At 40.3% G+C, this 20,222-nt stretch overlaps 1 protein-coding gene across 1 annotated transcript in view; it reads right to left on the bottom strand.

The window, feature by feature from the left end:
* Positions 1 to 2,908: 2,908 nt before the first annotated feature.
* UIMC1 (ubiquitin interaction motif containing 1) overlaps positions 2,909 to 20,222 on the bottom strand; it is a 112,845-nt gene continuing 95,531 nt past the window's right edge. The window contains exons 10-14 of the mRNA XM_006873467.1: positions 10,116 to 10,200; positions 7,203 to 7,374; positions 5,257 to 5,320; positions 3,654 to 3,696; positions 2,909 to 3,119 (exon numbers count right to left, since the gene is read on the bottom strand). Coding sequence (XP_006873529.1) covers positions 2,909 to 3,119; positions 3,654 to 3,696; positions 5,257 to 5,320; positions 7,203 to 7,374; positions 10,116 to 10,200 — 575 coding nt within the window. The remainder of the gene's footprint in view (positions 3,120 to 3,653; positions 3,697 to 5,256; positions 5,321 to 7,202; positions 7,375 to 10,115; positions 10,201 to 20,222) is intronic.

Below are 20,222 nucleotides of genomic sequence, written 5' to 3'. Positions count from 1 at the left end.
TTCTGTTAAATTGAAAAGCCCTCCCCCAACCTCAAGAACACAAGACTTATGAAACGAAGGAAGTAAATCACTCCTTCCTACCTTCCTGGTGCATGTAGTTTCAGTAGCCTTTCCCATGTTCGTATGCTCCTCCATCTTCCCATTGGTAACTATCATTTACTATCTGCTTCTCCCCACAATCCCACAGGAGCCCTAGTAACAGAGTTGGTTAAACAAAGAGTTGCTAACTGCAAGGTTGGCAGTTCAAATCCACCAGCCACTCCATAGGAGAAATATAAGGCTGTCTGTTCTCATAAAGATTTACAGTCTCAGAAACTCTAAGGAGCACTTCTACAGTATATAGGGTCACAAAGAATTGGAATCAACTTGATGGCAGTGGGTTTTGGGGTTTTGGCTCCTTTCCCCTAAAATTCCCATCTAAAATCAAGTTAGGCAAAAATGAGCCCATAATAGTAAAATAAACCAAATCTAGAATTTCCATAGTGCCATCAGCTTTGTGGCTTGAATGAGAGGCAGGAAGAGGAGTACAGTACAGAGAGCATGAGCTTCAGTGCCCATGAAATTGGGGTTTGAATCGAACCCTGGGCAAGTGTCTTGGACTATTGAGCCTCTCTGGTGACTCTACTGACAACTTACAATTCTGTACCAAGTTCAGAACCACTGCCTTTATGATAGTCTCTACAATAATCAACACTATGTTGATCTTTTCTATATGTTTTCTTCATCCTTAGCACTCTGTAAGTAAGTTTCCCTATTTTACAGACAAGGAAACTAGGTCTCAGGGAGGCTGAATAATTCAGAGAGAAGCAGGGGCTCAGACTCAGGCTGACATGATACCCTTTCTACCAGTCTCTTCACTGTTTGCCTAATGCTCCTCCCTCAAGACTCCTAGGATGGAGACAACATGACTGGACAAAAGAGCTGCCCTTACCGACAACTGCTGGGGAGGGCTGGGGGGTCAGGGTGGGAGCTACTGTTCCCTTGACTCCTTATTAGCTCATAACTAAGCATACCCTTCTTGGTCCTACTGGGACATACCCTCCTACAGCTGAGCCATGTTCTAGGGAGCCTGCTCAATTCTAAGCTAAATAATTCACTTTCTAGAATCAGCCTTTTCCCTTTTCTTATCTTCAAGCAGAGAGATTAACACACTATTCCGTTCATAGTACTCTACCACCAATAAATTGTCACTAATGAGAGAGACAACTAGAGAGAGTTAAAGCTGATGGGACATAACTGATAAACTATTTTTCATTAGAAGGAAAACAAGAAAATAATCAATACTATCATCAAAATACAGTGTTTTCTTTAGGATCAAAAAGCAGGGTCACTATGGTCTCTGTGCCATGGACAAGAATGGCTTCATTTGTTCCTATGAACCTTTGCTTCATCTGAAAAATGGGGATGATACTCTGGTAGCGTAGTGGTTACGAATCGGGCTGCGAACCTTAAGGTCAGCGGTTCGAAACTACCAGCTGCTCCGCGGGAGAAAGATGAGGCTTTCTACTCCCGTAAAGATTTACACCCTCAGAAACCCTATACAGGGTCGCTATGGGTCGGACCCGACTCGATGGCACATAACAACAACAACACTGTCTACCTCACAGGGCTGCTCTGAGACTAAAGTAAAAAACATACATTACCTGGACCACAGCATTGTTCGAAAAATAACAGCTAGCATTTATGTGCCACTGGACACAATGTTGGAGTCATCCAACACCAAGATAGTCTGTAGAAGGAACAAACAGTGAGGCCACCATCTGTCTTCTTCTAACTCAAAGAGCTGTGGTGCAAAGGGAACTACGCAGGACACAATGGCTAAAGGCTTGCACTATATTTTCCATCTTTCTGCTCATTTTCATTTTAAAATAAGTCAAAAGTCAGGAGCGTCTGAGTGGTGTCCCTGTCTAAACTGTCCAAAGAGCCACCTTGCATATTATAATTTTTCGTTACATCTTCAAATCGGCTCTGGCCAAAGTTAGCTCTCTTAACACCCTTCTTTGGTTGTATCCCAAAGTAGCTGTTTCTGCTACACAGTGTCCTCTCTCTTTGGAGTCTGCCCAAGCACTGAGGACAGACCACATCTCTATTCTGCACTGGATGCTCCTGGGCAACATGGTCAAAAATATGCACTGCTCCAGTAATAGTACAGAACTAGAAGCTACTTCCTCTTGCTGATATGACCTTTGGCAATGAGCAGAACAGTCTCGGTTTTTAAACCTGGCATACCCATTAGCTTAATCGAGAAGAAAAAATAATTACATAGGAACTAATAACAGTGTTTGCTTACAAATTTCTGGGAAGAGTGGCAAGACAAAGGTCCTATTCTCTATCCGATCATTCTTAACTAGGCAAAAATAGCATGATGAAGTTATGGGTAAATGAATGGTAGAAATAGCAGAACAAATACTAGGATTCAATACCCCTGGCATCTTCCAGAATGATGCCAGAGAAGGTCAACAGAGTAACCATGCAGCGTTCAGAATTGTGCATTACACAGTTAATGAAGATATGTCAAAGATTAGTAATGAAATTCATTCAGAAACAAGTAATTTATGAGTCTGAGAACTACCTTTACAATTAAAATATCCCCACTCCCAAACCAGCAAAATACAGAGAAAAATAAGAGATAAATCTCCAACTTATTGAAATAACATTTCATACAAACATAGATAAATATATTTAAGCTTTCTTTCAACTACAAGTGAATTCAAACATACTGTTATAAAACAGAATACTATACACAGTTGTCTGTATAGATAATAGAAAACATAAAAACCAAGATGCTGAATGGGGTCTGGTGGTGAAAACTGTAAGGCCCAAACCTGCTCAACAATGAACTGGAGGTTTAATGAATACGGTTCACCCCTTTTGCTAATGACTTTGTCAACCTACTAGCCATAGACATTTAGGATTTTCTCTTTCTTCCCCTGCCTGCTTTGGTACGTGCCCGGCTACCTGGTCGGACAGTAAATTGCTTTTTGAAGTCTACTAAGCAATCTGTGGCTTCTGAAATGGAAACAAAAGACTTGATGGGAGAATCATTTACATCGTGAAGTGAAAGGGAACTCTGCATTTCTCTGTTGCAGCCTGTCTCTTCCATCCCTGGTGAGGAAACCCTAGGGAGAAAGGAGAGTTCTGATTAAGTATACACTTACTAATAAGCGCCAAGCATGCACTGGACCAGGGGCTTTCACATGGATTAGTTCCTGTGATCTTTGTAATAACCCAACCAGATAAATACTATCACCTCCCTTTCACAGATGAGGACACTGGGGACAAAGGTGTTAAATCAATACACCTAAAGTCAGACAGCTAGACAATGAGAAAATTAGGATTCAAACCCAAATTCCCAAGCTGCCTGAAGTCTAGATCAAAAGACAGAGGTTGGGTAGAGACAGGGAGGTAAAACAGAGGAGTTAACACACAGCTTTTGTTCTGCTTGTTTTAACAGCATGAGTGGACTGAGCTTAGCCCATCAATGCTTAGCCCAGATATAGGGGAGTCACAGGGCTATCCAGAGAGAGGTCACGTAGTCCTACAGTTACTCCTACTTCAATAGTTTACATATCATGCTACACCCAGAACACAGGACCATGCCTGCACTCCTCAGAAATGCTGATAACCACCCTCCAGCACACACCCAAAGTCACCTGAAGGCTCCTGTTTCTGACGATGTGGTCTTCATCCTGGCATCTGTAATAGAAGGAAAACAGTAATAATGTTGATAGTTGTTGTGGTAACCATACCAATTCTCACTGATTCTCATGTATTTCCGGTATCCTAGGGACTTGCTTTCCATCAGATCCCCAATCTCCAGACCAATGGAATGTGAGCATTAGCATCCAACAGACTCTACTGTCATGCCGTGTACCCAGGTGAATGCTTTTGAATGAATAACCACGGAATAAATCTACTTCAAATCTGGACTTATGGAACAAGCAGTTGCCAAGGGAAATCTGCCACCTGAAGAGAGATTAACAACATGCTTATCTAGAGGCAGCAGGATGTGAAGCTCAGAGAGGTTGTCTTTTTATAGTTGTCAGAAGGCACAACAGATTTGCTTGTTGGGAAGGAACTATTATGACTAGACAGCAAGCAAATCTTTCTGGGCATAAGCAAAAGTTCTTTTTCCATCTGCATCAGGTGAATTTTAACAGTAACAACTAATAATAATAGCAGCGACCATTTATCCCATCCTTCTTAGACCAGGGACTATGTGTGGAGTTTTAATGAGTATCATCCTTGCAATGTATGGCACTGTTATCATTAACTCTACCCGAAAAACAAACAAACAAAACCCCAACTCTACAGAAGAGGCTAAATTACCTTAGGGAGGTTAAGTACTTTGTGCAAGGTCAAAAAACAAGGAAAGCAGAGAAAGGCTGGGAGCTGGTGGCCAGGAGGCAGGCTTCCAAGAATATGGCCTTTGATTGCCTAAACGATTATATATTCCTGGTGGGTTTTTTTTTTTTTTTTTTTGAGGGGGAGAGGGTTGTACATTAAAAAAGGGGGAGTTCTTGATAAAAGAAACAATCTATGATGGTTTTGGAGGTGGGGGAGGAAATGATTCATGCACTAGAGGGTAGAAACACATTGACATGGGTGATGGGGCAGGCAATATACAACTGGAGAGAGGTTGGTAGAGGAAAGATGGGGGTGGTGGGAGACACAGGGAGGAATGCAGTGGTTGAGGTGAATGGAGGTAAATGCTGTTAACTGTTGGTGCATGGAGGGGATTGCAACCATGTAATGAAGCAACGTATGATTTGTTGAATGTAAAACTGATGATCTGCCCTATAAACCTTCACTCAATTAACAATAAAACGTTTTTTAAAAACAAGGTAAGTGACAGAGTCAGAATTCAAACACAGATTTGGCACTCTTCTTAACCAATCCATTCTAATACAGATTGAGACTAAGCTGAAGGTTGGCATATGCATGTCATGTTCCTTTTGAAGGTGTACTTAGGAAAGTTTGTGTCACTCCACTATGGTTTAGACATGTTTTTCCTCAGTTCAACAGTCAGTCCTCATATAAAGCCTGAAATTAAAGTTGATGAATAAAGTAGGGTGGTTCCTATTCCATCACTTTCCTTGGGAAAGATAATTTGAGATCCGGTATTAAAGGCTGTCTGGCTGGGTCAAATTTGCATCTATCTATATACAACCCCAACAAACAGCCAAGAAGTTGGCAGTGGCTATCATCACAGGAAGGCTGAGGCAGAAGTCCAGCACATAGTCCTGGGGTCCCTACCTACAGACTGATGCTCAGACTTCTCCAAGAGACTGAAGAGACGGCCTTCATTCCGACCTTTTTCCTGTGAGAGAAAAAAAAAATAGATGAAAGGGTTATCACATTTAAAAGCATTTAAAACACAACTTTTCTGGTTCAGATCACACCTGTCCCCAGTAGAGAAGATGTGTGAGGACACAGCTCTAGGAAATTATTTTGCTTTCTAATAAATCAAAGTATATAAGTAAAAAAAGCAGTGATGAATAAAAACCATCTCTATGCCAAGATTGGAGATTAGAGTCAAGCCAAAGTTAGCCCACCAAGATCATATGACATGTCCTGCTAGATATCTATGTCACAGAACAGCAACTTTTGGCTTGTGATAGATTTGAGAGGTTTAAAATCAAAACCAAGAACTCCAAGGTAGTTTCTACTGGAAGTTGATGCCTGAATCTATGGTATAAACATTTACCTAAAAGTCTAAACTCCAAATGACCACCTCAAAATAAACCCATTCAAAAGAGGTTACTTTCCCACATGAACATCAGTCTCTGAGATCAGAAAAATTAGATGATACCAACTGCTCTGAAACAGATCACATCAGAAAGTCCTGAATAGAATCATAGAAAATGTGGATCAAAACCAGAACTGTAAAATAGACCAGGTTTACTGGTCAGATAGATACTGGTAGAACTCTAACATTCTGGTCCTTGGTTACCCTTCAGCTCTGAAACTGAACTCAACTCCATGGCTCAATTTTCAGCCAAGCAATAAATAAGTACATAGGATGGGCAATACTAGTGAGGTATGAATGCCATATAATGGTCAACCATTCAAGATCAAAAAGGCAACATTTACCTAAGGCCAAAATTGGGAAAGGTAAAGGAATGGAAAGAGGAAACACAACGAAGTGGGATAGGTTATGTTACCTTGAGGGGATTACAATCATTGAAATGAAATAAAATGTATGATTTGTTGAATGTAAAAGTAATGGTCTGTTCTGTAAACCTTCACCCAATTCACAGAAAAAAGCTTTTTTTTTTAAAAAAAAAGAGGTGCCTTTCTTCTAGCAGGTCAGATCATAGCTTCCCCATTTCAGTGTGCTCTGCTATGTTCCTATGTGTATAATATGGAGCTGCTCCTCCACTTTTGATATCAAAGGCTAAGATTTGCCTTTCCTGATCTCTAATCATAAGGCCCAGAAGGTATATCTGTCTTTCCCACAGACCAGAGTTTATGACTTCCTATTTTTTGGTACACACAGAATTCATCACAGTTGATCTTGCACATGCTCTTGTTAGTGTGGGTATGAACTGGTTCTCCTTTCTGGAAAGCAATTTAGCAGTATGTTTCAAAAGACTTTAAAATGTGTATATCCATTGTCCTACTAGTTCTATTTCATAAAATCTATTCCAAAGAAATAAGTAATATAAACTAAGACTGATTAATATTTAAAACACAGTATTATAATACAGAATTATAAAGAACCTAAATGTCCAATGATATGAGAATAGTTAAGTGATGCAAATATTAATAGTATTGTGTTTTTAAATAGTTTAAAAATAAATCCAAGAAAGTGTTTATGTCAAGTTTTGTTTTGTTTTTTTAAAATCCATGTTAGAACTTGTTCTATTATATTAAAAATACATAGGAAAAAAGACTGGAAGGAAGCAGGTTAAAATATTAAATGTCTCTGAGTAGTTAGATTTAGGGGGATGATCTTGCCTGATTAGTTGTACTTTTAAAAATTTTATATCTTACAATAATCATGTATAACTTTTTAAAGTAATGATACAAACAATTGAAAAAGAACAAATGATTTCAAGATAAACAAGAGAAAATGAAGGGAGGAAAGAAGGAAAAAAAGAAAAAGGGGGGAAAGGTAGAGCAGAAGTATGGCCTATTTACACCAAGCAGAAATGATCCGGAGGCTTAGGCAGCCTTTCCTAACAACACTCCTCACATACCTTGGTGCTCCTCAGCCGCTGCTGTCTCTTCCCCTCCACAGCTGGGCATACACTGCCATTCCCTGAAGGCCCATCTCCTCGGTCACCCCTGGCAAGCTGGAGACAGGAGTCTACATGACACTGATACTCTCTGAGTGGGATGAAGGATTTACAGAGGTAACACTTCTCGCTCCTAGCCAATCAAAAGAAGGGGAGAAAAAGCAGCTTTAAGATTCACCTTTGCCTCTGGGCTCCTGGATATGTCCCAAGTTGTGTTTTACGTCTCAAAGTTATTCTGCAGAGGAAACATGTCAACCAATGCAGATTCGCTCAGCGGGAAAGCCAATAAAACTAACCCGATGCCAATCAAAAGGACTGAGTGATTAGCGGTTTTCCCTGGCTGTTTCTCTGTACCCTGCTGTCGCAGCAGTGGGATGGTAATGAAATCAGCTCTTCTAACTATCTCAAACAATGCTGATTGCTCTTCAGACATAAAATATTCTGTCAAACTCTCTAGAAATTAAGTGTAATAGTTTTTTCAAAGGGAAGTTAAAATTTCAACACAAAAAGGAGCACCAAGAGCATTAAATCAAGATGGCATTTTTACCAGGGTGGATGAACCTGTCTGATTAGTAAATTAAGTCTGTCTATACACTGACTTCCCTAATTCCACAACCTGCAACTTCAACTAGGAAATTACAAAAACCATGTGGCTCTGCCAGAGGCTCTTGCATAATTTCATACAGTTATTTTTATCTTTTTATAACAGTCCAGCAGCTATCAGTATGTGTTGTGAGGGGAAAGTGATTGTGTCCATGAGGTAATAAAGTTTATTTGAGTATCAGATGAAAATGGAATTCTTGGGGGGTAAGAAGAAAACGAACACTTATTAAGCATTTTCTCTGTGTTATGAGCCAGTGTAAGGCCCTCTAAACACAATTTTTCAATTAATTCTTCAGATCTATTAGGAAGGAACCATTCTCCCCAAGGTCACATAAGTAATAATTATCAAAATCCAGTTCTATCTGACTCGTAAGATTATCTTAGTTTTGTTGTTGTTGTTATTAAGTGTCTTCGATTCAGTTCTGACTCATAGTGACCCTGTATAGTGTTTCTGAGGCTTTTAAAATTTTTGCAGGAGCAGAAAGCCTCATCTGTCTCCCACGGAGTGGCTGGCAGACTTAAACAGTGGATCCAGTGCTTATCATATAGAGCCATCACGCTCCCATCTTAATCTTAGTGAGCTTTAAAAAAATAAACTTTCTAAAGCATGACATCCTAGATGTCTTTCTAGCCATCACTACTAGGTAATAACTACAGCAAGAGAGACTTGGATTAGCTCTAAGGAAGAATTTCTCTGAATGTCTTTGTACAGGAGAAATGAATCTCTCAAACATAAAAACTAGCCTTAAGAGAAAACTTAGACTAGTGTGCTTTTCAAGGTTTATCAGCTAATACAAAAAATATTTAGTAATCCCCTATTGCACAGTTCTGGTGTGGTACTGCAGGATAATGCGCTAGACCTCAAGGTCACTTTGAACCACAAGGTTGGCAGTTCAAACTTACCAACTGCTCCTAGGAAACCCTTTACAGGCTGGATCACTATAGGTTGAAACCAACTCGACAGTGCTTAACAACAACAATGTGAGGCAGCAGTTATATGGAAAGAGCAAATGCATTGGAGGTAGGTAGGCCATATGATTAAAAGTGACCAATTTTTGAAATTTCTCTTCAGGCTTTTAAAAAAAAAATCTATTTATATAAAATAGAGTAACAACTTTACCAACTATTTTGAGAGTTATAGATAAATAAAGCACCTAACACAATATGGGCCCTGGTATGACACTGTAGGATAAGAACTAGATTGTTAAACAAAAGGTTGGCACTTCAAACCCAGCCAACTTTCTGAAATCCTATACAGGGTTGCTATGAGTTGGAACCTATTATATGGCACTTAACAACAACAAATATAAAATATTCAGTAAGCAGCTATTACTGTCACTATTGTCTCAGACACATTGAATTCAATGCTGGGGATATAAACATGAATGAAACAAGTATCTGCCTTCAAATATCTTACAGTCTAATCAGGGAGATAGAAATGTAAATATATATTGCAATACAGTGTGATGAATACATTGCTTTAGGAATGTCCATATTATAATAGAATTCCCAAGGGTCAAGTGATCACCTCTGCTCAACTGGATTAGGGAAGCTGTTGTTGTTAAGTGCCATTCAGTCATTTCCAACCCATAATGACCCTGTTTAGGGTTTCCAAGAAGCATCTAGTGAGTTTGAACCACTGACCTTGTAGTTCAAACTGACCTTGCAGTCCAGCACATTATCCTGCAGTACCACACCAGGACTCTGGATTAAGGAAGGCAGCGTTGAAATTTAGGGTCTAAGATCTGTGTTTCAAAGATAAAAGTTTCTGCCTAGTGACTGACTGCTCTGCTATATTGCTGACAATGTCTTGGCTTTGGGGAGGTATCACTTACACATGGTCCCTCCCTCAGAATGTGTTACCTTGGTCGAGCTGCAACCCACAACCCACAACCCAAGAAAGTCTTCTATATATTCTATTTTATCCAACAGTTCTCAACATAATTACTGTACCGGTACAGAGCAAAATAGCTCACTGCTTCCCCAAAGCATCAAATACCAATGCAAACACACACACACAAAACAGAAACCTACGAGCAATGTGGAAGTGGAGTAGACAGATTTCTTTTTTAGGGTAACTATGAAGGGATACAGAGGCTATCTATATGGATGGACGACAACTAGAAATAAGATAAGGAAATTCAGGCATCTAAGTAATGAAGTGATTGGCAGGTCAAAGAAATACAGGGTAAAACAGGAATTGGCCTCTTTGTCCCATACAAACAACTCTATGTACAAGAAGAGTCCCATGAATACAGCACACCTACTTACCTGTCAATGTCTAGAGAAGGCTGGACAACAGTCCCACTGTCACTCTTGTTCTTGCTCTTGGTCTCTTTTTGTCTCCGAGTTAACACTTTAACAACAAAAGAAAAACTGTTAGGTTGACAATAGACTCTCAAATATAAAAGACAAAATGCATAAGAAAAATCGAAGTTTAAAATCCCACTGCACTGGAGCAGTGCACTGTATAAAGAATAACATGTGTACTTGTATAGTGAAACTGCCAGTCACAACATACTTCTCTTCCTTCTCATTTGCTAAACCAAGAGATCTAAAGATCTAGTCCACACCAAGGAAGGTTTTTGCATATTACTACAACATGCAGGACTCTGTAACAGAGGGATTTACGCTTTCCCACTAAAATTCTAAATGGCATACACTCCAGTGTGGTAACTATGAATATAGATAGTAATGATGTTAAATATCTAAGTGCCTACACTAGTTCTAATAGTTATAAAATCTTACAAAGTGCTCCATTTACAAGTGAGGAAACTGTGGCTTACAAGAATTAGTACAACCAGTCTTCCCACAATATTAGGACTATGTCCTAATTCTAATGGTTATTCATGGCTTTAGACCAGATAAATTTCACACCAAAAGGCATGTGTTTATAAAACACAGACTCCCCACTGCTGTTGAGTCCATTTTGACACATCACAGTGATCCCATAGGACAGAGTAGAACTCCTTCACAGGGTTTCTGAGACTGTAACTCTTTTTGGAAGCAAACTGCCCCATCTTTCCCCATGGAATCACTAGTGGATTCAGACAGCCAACCTCTCATTTATTAGAAGCCAGAATTTAACCACTGTGCCACCAGGGTTTCTTAATCCTGGATTTAGGAAAGGCATTTACTAAAGGCAATAGGAATAAATCTGCTCACCTTTTGCACACATCCTTTGGAACACTTGATAAGCTGCATGACAATCTTGAATTTACTAAGTTTTTGGCCTCCGTCAAAACAAGAGATTATATCTAGTCATCAATTCAATCCTTAATAAGTCATGGACTGCAGAACCCTGTGAGCACCTATGTTACCTCTAATCCTTACATTTGTCCTCCAGATTGATGTCAGTACTTTGTTATTGTTGTTGTTATGCGCCATGGAGTCGGTTACAATTCATAGCGACCCTATACAGGGTTTCAGAGGCTATAAATCTGTACAGGAGCAGAAAGCCTCATCTTTCTCCCGCGTAACAGCTGGTAGTTTTGAACTGCTGACCTTAAGGTTGGCAGCCTGACTTGTAATCAGTACTTTACTCCCTTTTTAATATCAGAAGGACTGACTTCACAAATGCTAAGTAGTAGAACCTAGAATAAAACTTAGATCTGCTTGGGCCCTAGACCTACACTCTACCTTCCTAGTAAACTTCCTCTGGACACACTTCAATTTGTCAGTCTCTGTATGTGTGTTGGAAGGAGCTCTGGTAGTACAGTGGATACGAATCAGGCCGCAAAGTCAGCAGTTCGAAACTACCAGTTGTTTCACAGGAGAAAGATGAGGCTTTCTGATCCCATAAAGATTTACAGCCTCGGAAACCCTGTGCAGGGTCGCTATGAGTAGGAACCCACTCCACGACACATAACAACAACAACAATATGTGTGTTGGAGTCCTGGTATGGCGCTATGGGTTGATGCGCCAGACTGCAAAGCCGTTTGAACTGCAAAGTCAGCGGTTCAAGCTCACCAGCTGCTCCTTGACAACCCTATACAGCGTCGCTATGGGTTGGAACCAACTCGACAGCACTTCACAACAACAACAACAATATGTGTGTTAATGTGTTAGACTGCAAAGTCGTTCGTATTGCAAGGTTGGCGGTTCAAGCTCACCAGTTGCTCCTGGGAAACCCTAAACAGGGTCACTATGGGTCGGAACCGACTCGACGGCACTTAACAACAACAACAACATGTGTCCTATACAGAGTCGCTATGAGTTGGAATCAACTCGATGACACTTAACAACAACAATGTATGTGTCAACCCAAACTGAACCCCAAACCCAACAAGCAACCTTTAACAAAAGAATCACCAGCTACCCCATCTGGACTCATACTCTACTAATTCAGTCTAAACTGTGTTCACTTTATTGATAATTGTGGTATATTAAATTGAGTTTAAGATTAATTAAGTTCTATCTCCCCTGCCTCACTACACCGAATCATCTTCAAAATTAACTTGTATCAAGACCCAAATCAAACCCACTGCCATATGTCAATTCAGACTTATAATGACTCTATGGGACAGAGCAGAACAGCCCCACAGGGTTTCCAAGACTGTGAATCTTCACGAGAGCAAAATATGACATCTTCCTCCCACGGAGTAGCTGGTGGGTTCCAATTACAGACATTTTGGTTAATAGGCAAGCACTTAGCCACTGTGCTACCAGTGCACCATTATCAAGACCCATCTCTATACATTCCTTGGGTGACTAAGTTGAATTTCGCCCCTTAAACACAGGATTTGGACTTGTCTCTATTCTTTCAAACAAACATTCTAATCTCTTGAGATAATTTACAATCCTGATTCTGTCATCTGATGCTATTAGCTCTTTTTCAACTCCATGTTATCTGCATATATGAAAAACATGCTTTCTCTATCTTCACCAACGTAACTGGGAAAACTGGTTATAAAGGATATGGCCAAGGATAAAAAGCTGTAGCATGTTCCCAAAGAAGCCTCTCCCTTTAAATAAACAGTCAAGCAAATAGTTTTTGAGCATCTTCAATGTACAAGTTATTTGGGGATATATAAGGCAGGGTCCTTGCTCTTAAAGAGCTTAATTTAGTAAGGGAAACAATACACACATTCAAATGACTGTAACACAGGTGCTAAGAGACAAGCACCATAAAACAAGATCATACACACCACCAACTTATTATAATGGTTGTCTCTGGGGAAGATCACAGGAAGACTAGGGAACTGGAAGAGAAGGGAGACAAATTTTTTACTGTATATATTTCTGTTCTGTAGACTTAAAAAATTTAAGGGGCAAGCAAAAAATTAAAAGATGATAAAGTGGTTTTAGGCACAGGTTAGAACAGACCATCTATATCTAAGGTTTCTTCAAACTTAGAGATTTTGTGAGTAAATAACAAGTACTGCAGTAGAACAACATTCTGGACATAGTTGTATAACCAGCTTCAAATCCACCACATAGGATTTCAGTCAGCCCACATTTCTCCACCTTAGGTACAAGGACTTCAAGAGAGATTTTATCAAGTGCTTTGCTGAAATCAATTCTTAAAAGGTTGGCATCTCACAGATTACAGAATCCTTTAAGGGTTTTGTTTTTTCCCCCCTTTCTCTATTTGTCTTCCATCTTGACTACCAAGTATATTTCCAAAGAAATACTTGGAAACCACTCCACAGATAGGGCTGAAAAAAGAATTAATTGCTTCTAGCACTTTATGTATACCTCTATTGTACTTATCACATTTCTATTGTCATTCAGTCCATCTCCCTACTACATCATCCAATTTCTGATTTCAGAGAATCTTGATTTTCTGTTGTCTGTCTACTTTTAAATTTCAACAGCATCCTCAGCAGAGTGTGGCATAGATTAGATGCTATTAAATATTTGTCCAATTAAATCATAAGGATGGATATAAGGGGAAAAAAAGAATCTTGTTTTATGAGGACTTAGCGCTGTGGGTAAATGCACCAGACTGCAAAGCCATTTGAACTGCAAGGTCAGTAGTACAAGCTCACCAGCTGCTCCTTGGAAACCCTATAAAGGGTCGCTATGGGTCGAGAAACAACTCAACGGCACTCAACAACAACAAATTCTATAAAACAAGGGATATCTTGTTGATGTCAGATGGATCTTGGCTGAAAGCAGAAGAAAAATGTTTACCTGTGTTTTACTGACTATGCAAAGGCATTCAACTGTGTGGGTCATAACAAATTATGGATAACACTGTAAAAAAATGGGAATTCCAGAACACTTAATTGTGCTCATGTGGAACACACAGACCCAGAGGCACTTGTTTGAATAAAACAAGTATGTGTTTTAAAATCAGGAAAAGTGGGCATCCACTTTGTATTCTTATTCTGTTTTCTGAGTAAATAAGCTGGGCTATATGAAGAAGAATGTAACATCAGAATTGAAGGCTCATTAAACAACCTGTGCTATGCAGATGACACAACTTTGCTTGCTGAACATGAAGAGGACTTGAAGCACTTACTGATGAGGGATTACACAAGGGATTATACTTCAACATAAAGAAAACAAAAATCCTCACAACTAAACCAGTAAGTAATACCATGAAAAATGGAGAAAATATTGAAGTTATCATGAATCTCCTTTTACTTGGATCCACAATCAATGCTTATGGAAGTAGCAATCAATAAATAAAATATTACACTGGGAAAATCTGTGCCAAAAGACCTCTTTAATGTGCTCAAAACCAAAGTTTTCACCTTGAGGACATCTTTGTCCTCAAACCCTGATATTTTCAATTGCCTCATATGCAAAATCTGGACAATAAATAAGGAGAATTGAAGAATTGGTGCCTTTGAATTATGGTATTAGTGAAGAATACTGAATATAGCATGGAATACCTGAATGAACAAATCTGTCAGATTGCTCCTTAGAAACAAGGATGGAAGGCCTTTGTCTGACACACTTTTTGGACATGTTATCAGGAGGGACCAATCCCTGGAGATGGACACCATGCTTGATCAACATAAAGAGACCCTCACAAGATGAACTGACACACTGGCTGGCACACAGGGCTCAAGCACAGCAATAATTGTGAGGATGCTGCAGGACCAGGCAATGTTTTGTTCTGTTGTGCATAAGGTTGTTAAGAGTTGCAATGGACTTGATGGCACCTAACAAAACTCTGGGCCTGGGGCTTTATAAACAATCTCTAACCCTTACAGTAAGGCACAGATCCTCATCTGCATTTTACAAATGAAGAATACAGGATCTAACACATTATATAGCCTGGCCAAGGTCACCAAAGCTTTGGGAAAAAAATAAAAGCACAAGAGCTGCAATACAGAAGAGACTTTTTAAAGACACATACATTCTTTGTATTAGAGCAGGGTGTTCTCCTGGGGGAAAAAAGAGCGTAAAAGATGAGAAGAAGAGAGTAAGTGATAAGAAAGTGGACTTGAGGGAGAGACTTGACAAATGGTTGGGAACTATATGCTAGTTCTATTATTACATTTTGTAATTCAATGAGTTTTTTCCAAATGACCTTTCTGGCCTTGGACTTATGATTTCCCAAAAATTATTGGTTGGGCCACAATCTGTTGAGGGATTGTTTTGTGTCTATCCATGTAAGGGGCTTGCAGGGATTAGTCAAGTTTACCATCTATTTTTACATGGATTGGCTGGAGGGATGGGAGGAGGTACTCTGTGCTGACCCGTAGTTGACCTTAACCAGGATTGGCAAAGGGGGTTCTAGTGACTGATAAAAATCCTAAAATGTGGAGGCTCAGATAAGGTTTCCTGATCAACAAGAGTCAGGAGGGGAAGCATTTCCTTTGGATACCTGAGAGCCTCCTAGAAGAGCTGTCAAGGTTTCTAGGGCTCTAACACTGAGCTGGTAACACTGACGACCAAATGAAATGACAGCAAGCACAGCAGAACTGAGCACCAGAGAAATGGCGGCAGCGGTGAAAATAGCAGGAACCACAAGGCTAGTAAACAGTCGGCAGAATTGGTCCAGGAGGCAGATGGTGGCAGTGGGCAATGTTGGCCCACAGAAAGGAACTGGGTACCTCCAGGTAGGAGGTCACTGGTGGTGCAGGGGATTAGATATACACTGTATGGGGTTATCAGTAAAATAGTTTTGCCTGAGAGCTGTCATAATGCTGGCCTAACTCTGGCAATGGCCCAGAGCTGTCTCAAAGCTGCTGACTGAGACTGGGATCAGTAAGCACAGTGGGTCAAACCCAGCCACGAAAAACTGTGGAGAGACACAGGGCAAAAGCAAGCATAACCATGTCCGACCTGACAGCCTACCTGCTGAGAGACAGATACCTTCTGACACCTGGTCCACAGCATGTCCATCCACATTAACAACACCAATCACCTTCAAGTTGATTCTGACCGACAACAACTCTATAGGACACAGTAGAACTCCTCATTAGGATCCCCTAGCCTTCAAATCTTTACGGAAGTAGACAGCCTTATCTTTCTAGGGTAGAGTAGCCAGTGGGGTTGAACAGCTGACTTTGCAATAAACAGTATGACATTTAACCCATCATGTCATCAGGGCACCTTGTGCATCCCTTGTTGTTACTGTTGTTAAGTGCCACTGAGTCGGTTCCAACCCATAGCAACCCAGTATAGGGTTTCCAAGAAGCGGCTAGTGAGCTTTAATCGCTGACCTTGCAGATCGAATCAACTTTGCAATACAACACATTAAACCACAGTGCCACACCAGGACTTCCTAGTCAAACAGAAATTGTTGTTGTTGTTGTTAAGTGCTGTCGAGTCAGTTCTGACTCATAACGACCCTTTATAGAGTTTCCAAGGAGAGGCTGGTGACTTTGAACTGCTGACCTTGCAGTTCAAACTGACCTTGCACAGTCCAGTGCTTTAATCCACAGCACCACACCAGTCATACAGAAATAGACATGGAAATTTGAGAAGGGTAAGCAGGTCCCCTTTAAGACATACGTGGATTCCTCCTCTGTGATTCTAAGTGAGGTACTTGTAGGGGTGGAAGGGACTGGTTCAACTTAAATCTGTTCCTCTTGTTTCGTTAAGCTTTCAATAAGTAAATATGTTCATATGATTTACTGTTTAGGTTTAATAAAATACTAACCACTTTCAAGTGTCAACTGTGGAAGTGTCTTATGTGTGGGATCAGACAGTAGAGTTCTCATCCTAGCAGTCTCATGATTGCTTGGGATTTAGTGGTATAACCTACCCTGTACAGGGTCGCTATGGGTCGAAACCGACTCGACGGCACTTAACAACAACAACAACAACATACATGCAGTTACATACATGTACACACAGTTCAAATGTTATGAACATGGTAGACTGGACTGGATCTTGCACTACATGGTCCCTTTGAAATCTGCTATCAACACAAAGAAACGGGGACGTATTAAATTACTCTAAAGAAGCCTTTATTCAGTTGATGAGGACTGGAATAGCCATTTCAACCAGCTGCAGGCAGAATTCAGTATGAAATTTAAATATAAAAACATAGCTGCTGGTGACAGTAGTCACAGATTTAAAACAAGAATAATGGAGTCTGAATGTAACTACCAGGACAAAGTAAGCAGGAAGGCAAAAAGGGCATATAGTACAAAGAGTTGAGCAAACCACCTGCAAACACACAACCATTCACTCAGCCCTAGGGGCAGTAAGCAGCTCTGCCTAAAGTACATTCACATTCCACTGAATAGGAAGAAGCTGCACTTGGGACTGTGGCATGACACAGCACAGTACAATGAAGTAGTATTGCCTCGAGGTACAGTGCACTGGTTTTAGAGTTGAACAGAATTGAGTTTGAGTTGGGTCTATCTCGCTGTGTGACATTAGGCAAATTCCTTAACCTCTTTATTATTTTCCTTGCCTATAAAATGATTATAGCATCTGAACTCATGGGTTGTTGTTGTCAGGTGCCGTCAAGTCGATTCTGACCCATAGCGACCCTGTATAGGGTTTCCAAGGAGCAGCTGGTAAGCTTGAACTGCCTACCTTGCAGTTCAAATGGTTTTGCAGTCTGGCGCATTAACCCACAGCGCCACACCAGGACTCCACAAACTCATGGGTTAGATCATATCAAATAATCAACAGTTATCTTATTAACTCCCAGTCCACAGGGAGCATTTAGCAAACACTGACTGTTACTATTATCTGGTATGGAACCGTACAATAAGTACTGGACCACAAAGTCGGCAGTTCAAACAACCAGCTGATCTTTGGTAACTCTCTCTATACAGGGTCACTATGAGTCAGATGGATTGGCAAAGTGGCAGCATCAATGGGCTCAAGCATGGCAACAATTGTGAGGTTGGATCAGGACTGGCACTGCTTCGTTCTGTTGTGCATAGGGTCACTAAGAGTCGGTACCGACTCGATGGCACCTAACAACAACAACATGAATCAGAACTGATTTGACGGCATTTAACACCACCAATGTGATTATCATTATTACTATTCCAGATTTATTTCTTAAGTCTTCTGCAAAAACTTAAACTTATCCTGAGAACTAGTGCCTGCCAATTTATACAATTAGATATTCGTCTTAAGTAATTCTCACATTAATTTATACAAATGGAATAAATTACGTAAGCATTTCAGAACAGGAGCTCTGGTAGCATAGTGGTTATGAATCGGGCTGCGAACCGCAAGGTCAGCAGTTCGAAACTACCAGCTGTTCCGCAGGAGAAAGATGAGGCTTTCTGCTCCCATAAAGATTTACAGCCTCAGAAACCCTGTACAGGGTCGCTGTGAGTTGGAACTGACTCCACGGCACACAACAACAACAACAACATCAATAGTCTGTAAACATCATTTCATTCATTTCCAAAATCTAAAGACAAACAAAAATAAAAACCTATGGTCTAATATTATAAACAGAGAAGGGTGATGCTGCTGCTGTTTGCCACTGAGTTGGTTCTGACTCATAGTGACCCTATATTGGGTTTCTGAGGCTATAAATCTTTAAAGGAGCAGAAAGTCTCATCTTTCTCCCGAAGAATGGCTGATGAATTCACACTGTGGTTAGCAGCCCAACACATAACTCACTTTGTTATCAGGACTCCTTAATAGCTCCTTGAGAAATGTGGAAATTGTATACATATACAAAGAATATATTTGGCAGAATAACAGTAGTTTAAAAAGTATTCTCAGCTTGTCTTCCTCAACCTTAAAACCACCTCAGCAGAAAATAACAGGGAGCCAGAGCTCCCTGTGTTTCTGCTAAGACCACCACTAGTCCAGCTTAGCACTTCCTCAGTGGGATACAACAGAAAGAAGGGAAAGCAAGTTCCACCTATGCCTAGCGATGAAGCCACATTCCTTTCCACAGTGGGGCCTACCTGTCCCCCACAAAGGGCCTAAGACACTAGTTCCAATAAAAAAAGACTATCATGAGAATTATCTATCACTCTCTGAGACATGTGGTTTTTTAAATTTGTTGTTGCTGCTATCAAGTCATTTCTGACTCATAGCAACCCTGTATAGGGTTTCTGAGGAGCAACTGGTTGATTTGAACTGCTGACCTTGAGTTTCAAACTGACCTTGTGATCCAGTGCTTATCCTACAACACCACAGTTAGAACTAAATACAATTTAAAATTCAGGTCCTTAGTTACACGAGCCACACTTCATAGTACATTTCTACCACTGCAGAAAAGTTCTGTTGGATAGCACCGCTTCTTTAAGAGATCCACAACAAATCTTATCATATCTTAAGTCTATTTATGTGGGAAACAATAAGAAATTCAAGCCTCCCCTGGCATTCCTCATCACCTGGATTCTAACCCCCATAGGACTTTCATCTCTCATCCAGGGTAATTTTTCTAACTCCCACCCTCAACATGACCTGCCCTCTGGAATTCATGTCAGCGATCAGCAAAATCCCTGATTTCTCAACCTCCTCTATGAACACTCCTTTCATCTTCTTGCTTTAATTAAAAGATAGTTGTCCTCTGAGTTTACTGCTTCTGTTCATATCTCCTTCAAGTATCATTTCGCTGAAATGTGGAGCCTCTTTACTCCTCATTGCTGCTTCAAGATTTCACAAAAGCCTGTGAAGCACAAGCCGTGGTGCAGTCCCTCTTACCCCTTCCTAATGCAGTCATCTACTGTCCTCTTGGTCACCTGCTCCCAGCCATTCACTGAACATTGCCACATATCACTTGTTGTCCTTCCCTTCATCACTCCTGCCCATCATTCTTGGTGACTGCAATATTCACATATTAGACTAGACTGACCATATGAAGTTGTAGTTCTTATATGCTCAATCTATTATATGATCCATCTAATACTCTGGCCTCTCAGTTCTTTAATCTCTTTACCTTTAATTATCTTATCCTCCAAATTCTAAGACCATACTATGCCAGCCTTTCTCAATGCCCTAAGTATCCATTATATGTGATGAATTAAGTTCTCTCCTCA

The sequence above is a fragment of the Chrysochloris asiatica genome, unplaced genomic scaffold (assembly GCF_000296735.1).
Source record: "Chrysochloris asiatica unplaced genomic scaffold, ChrAsi1.0 scaffold00242, whole genome shotgun sequence".
NCBI lineage: Eukaryota > Metazoa > Chordata > Mammalia > Afrosoricida > Chrysochloridae > Chrysochloris > Chrysochloris asiatica.
This window is presented reverse-complemented; position numbering and strand designations above follow the sequence as displayed.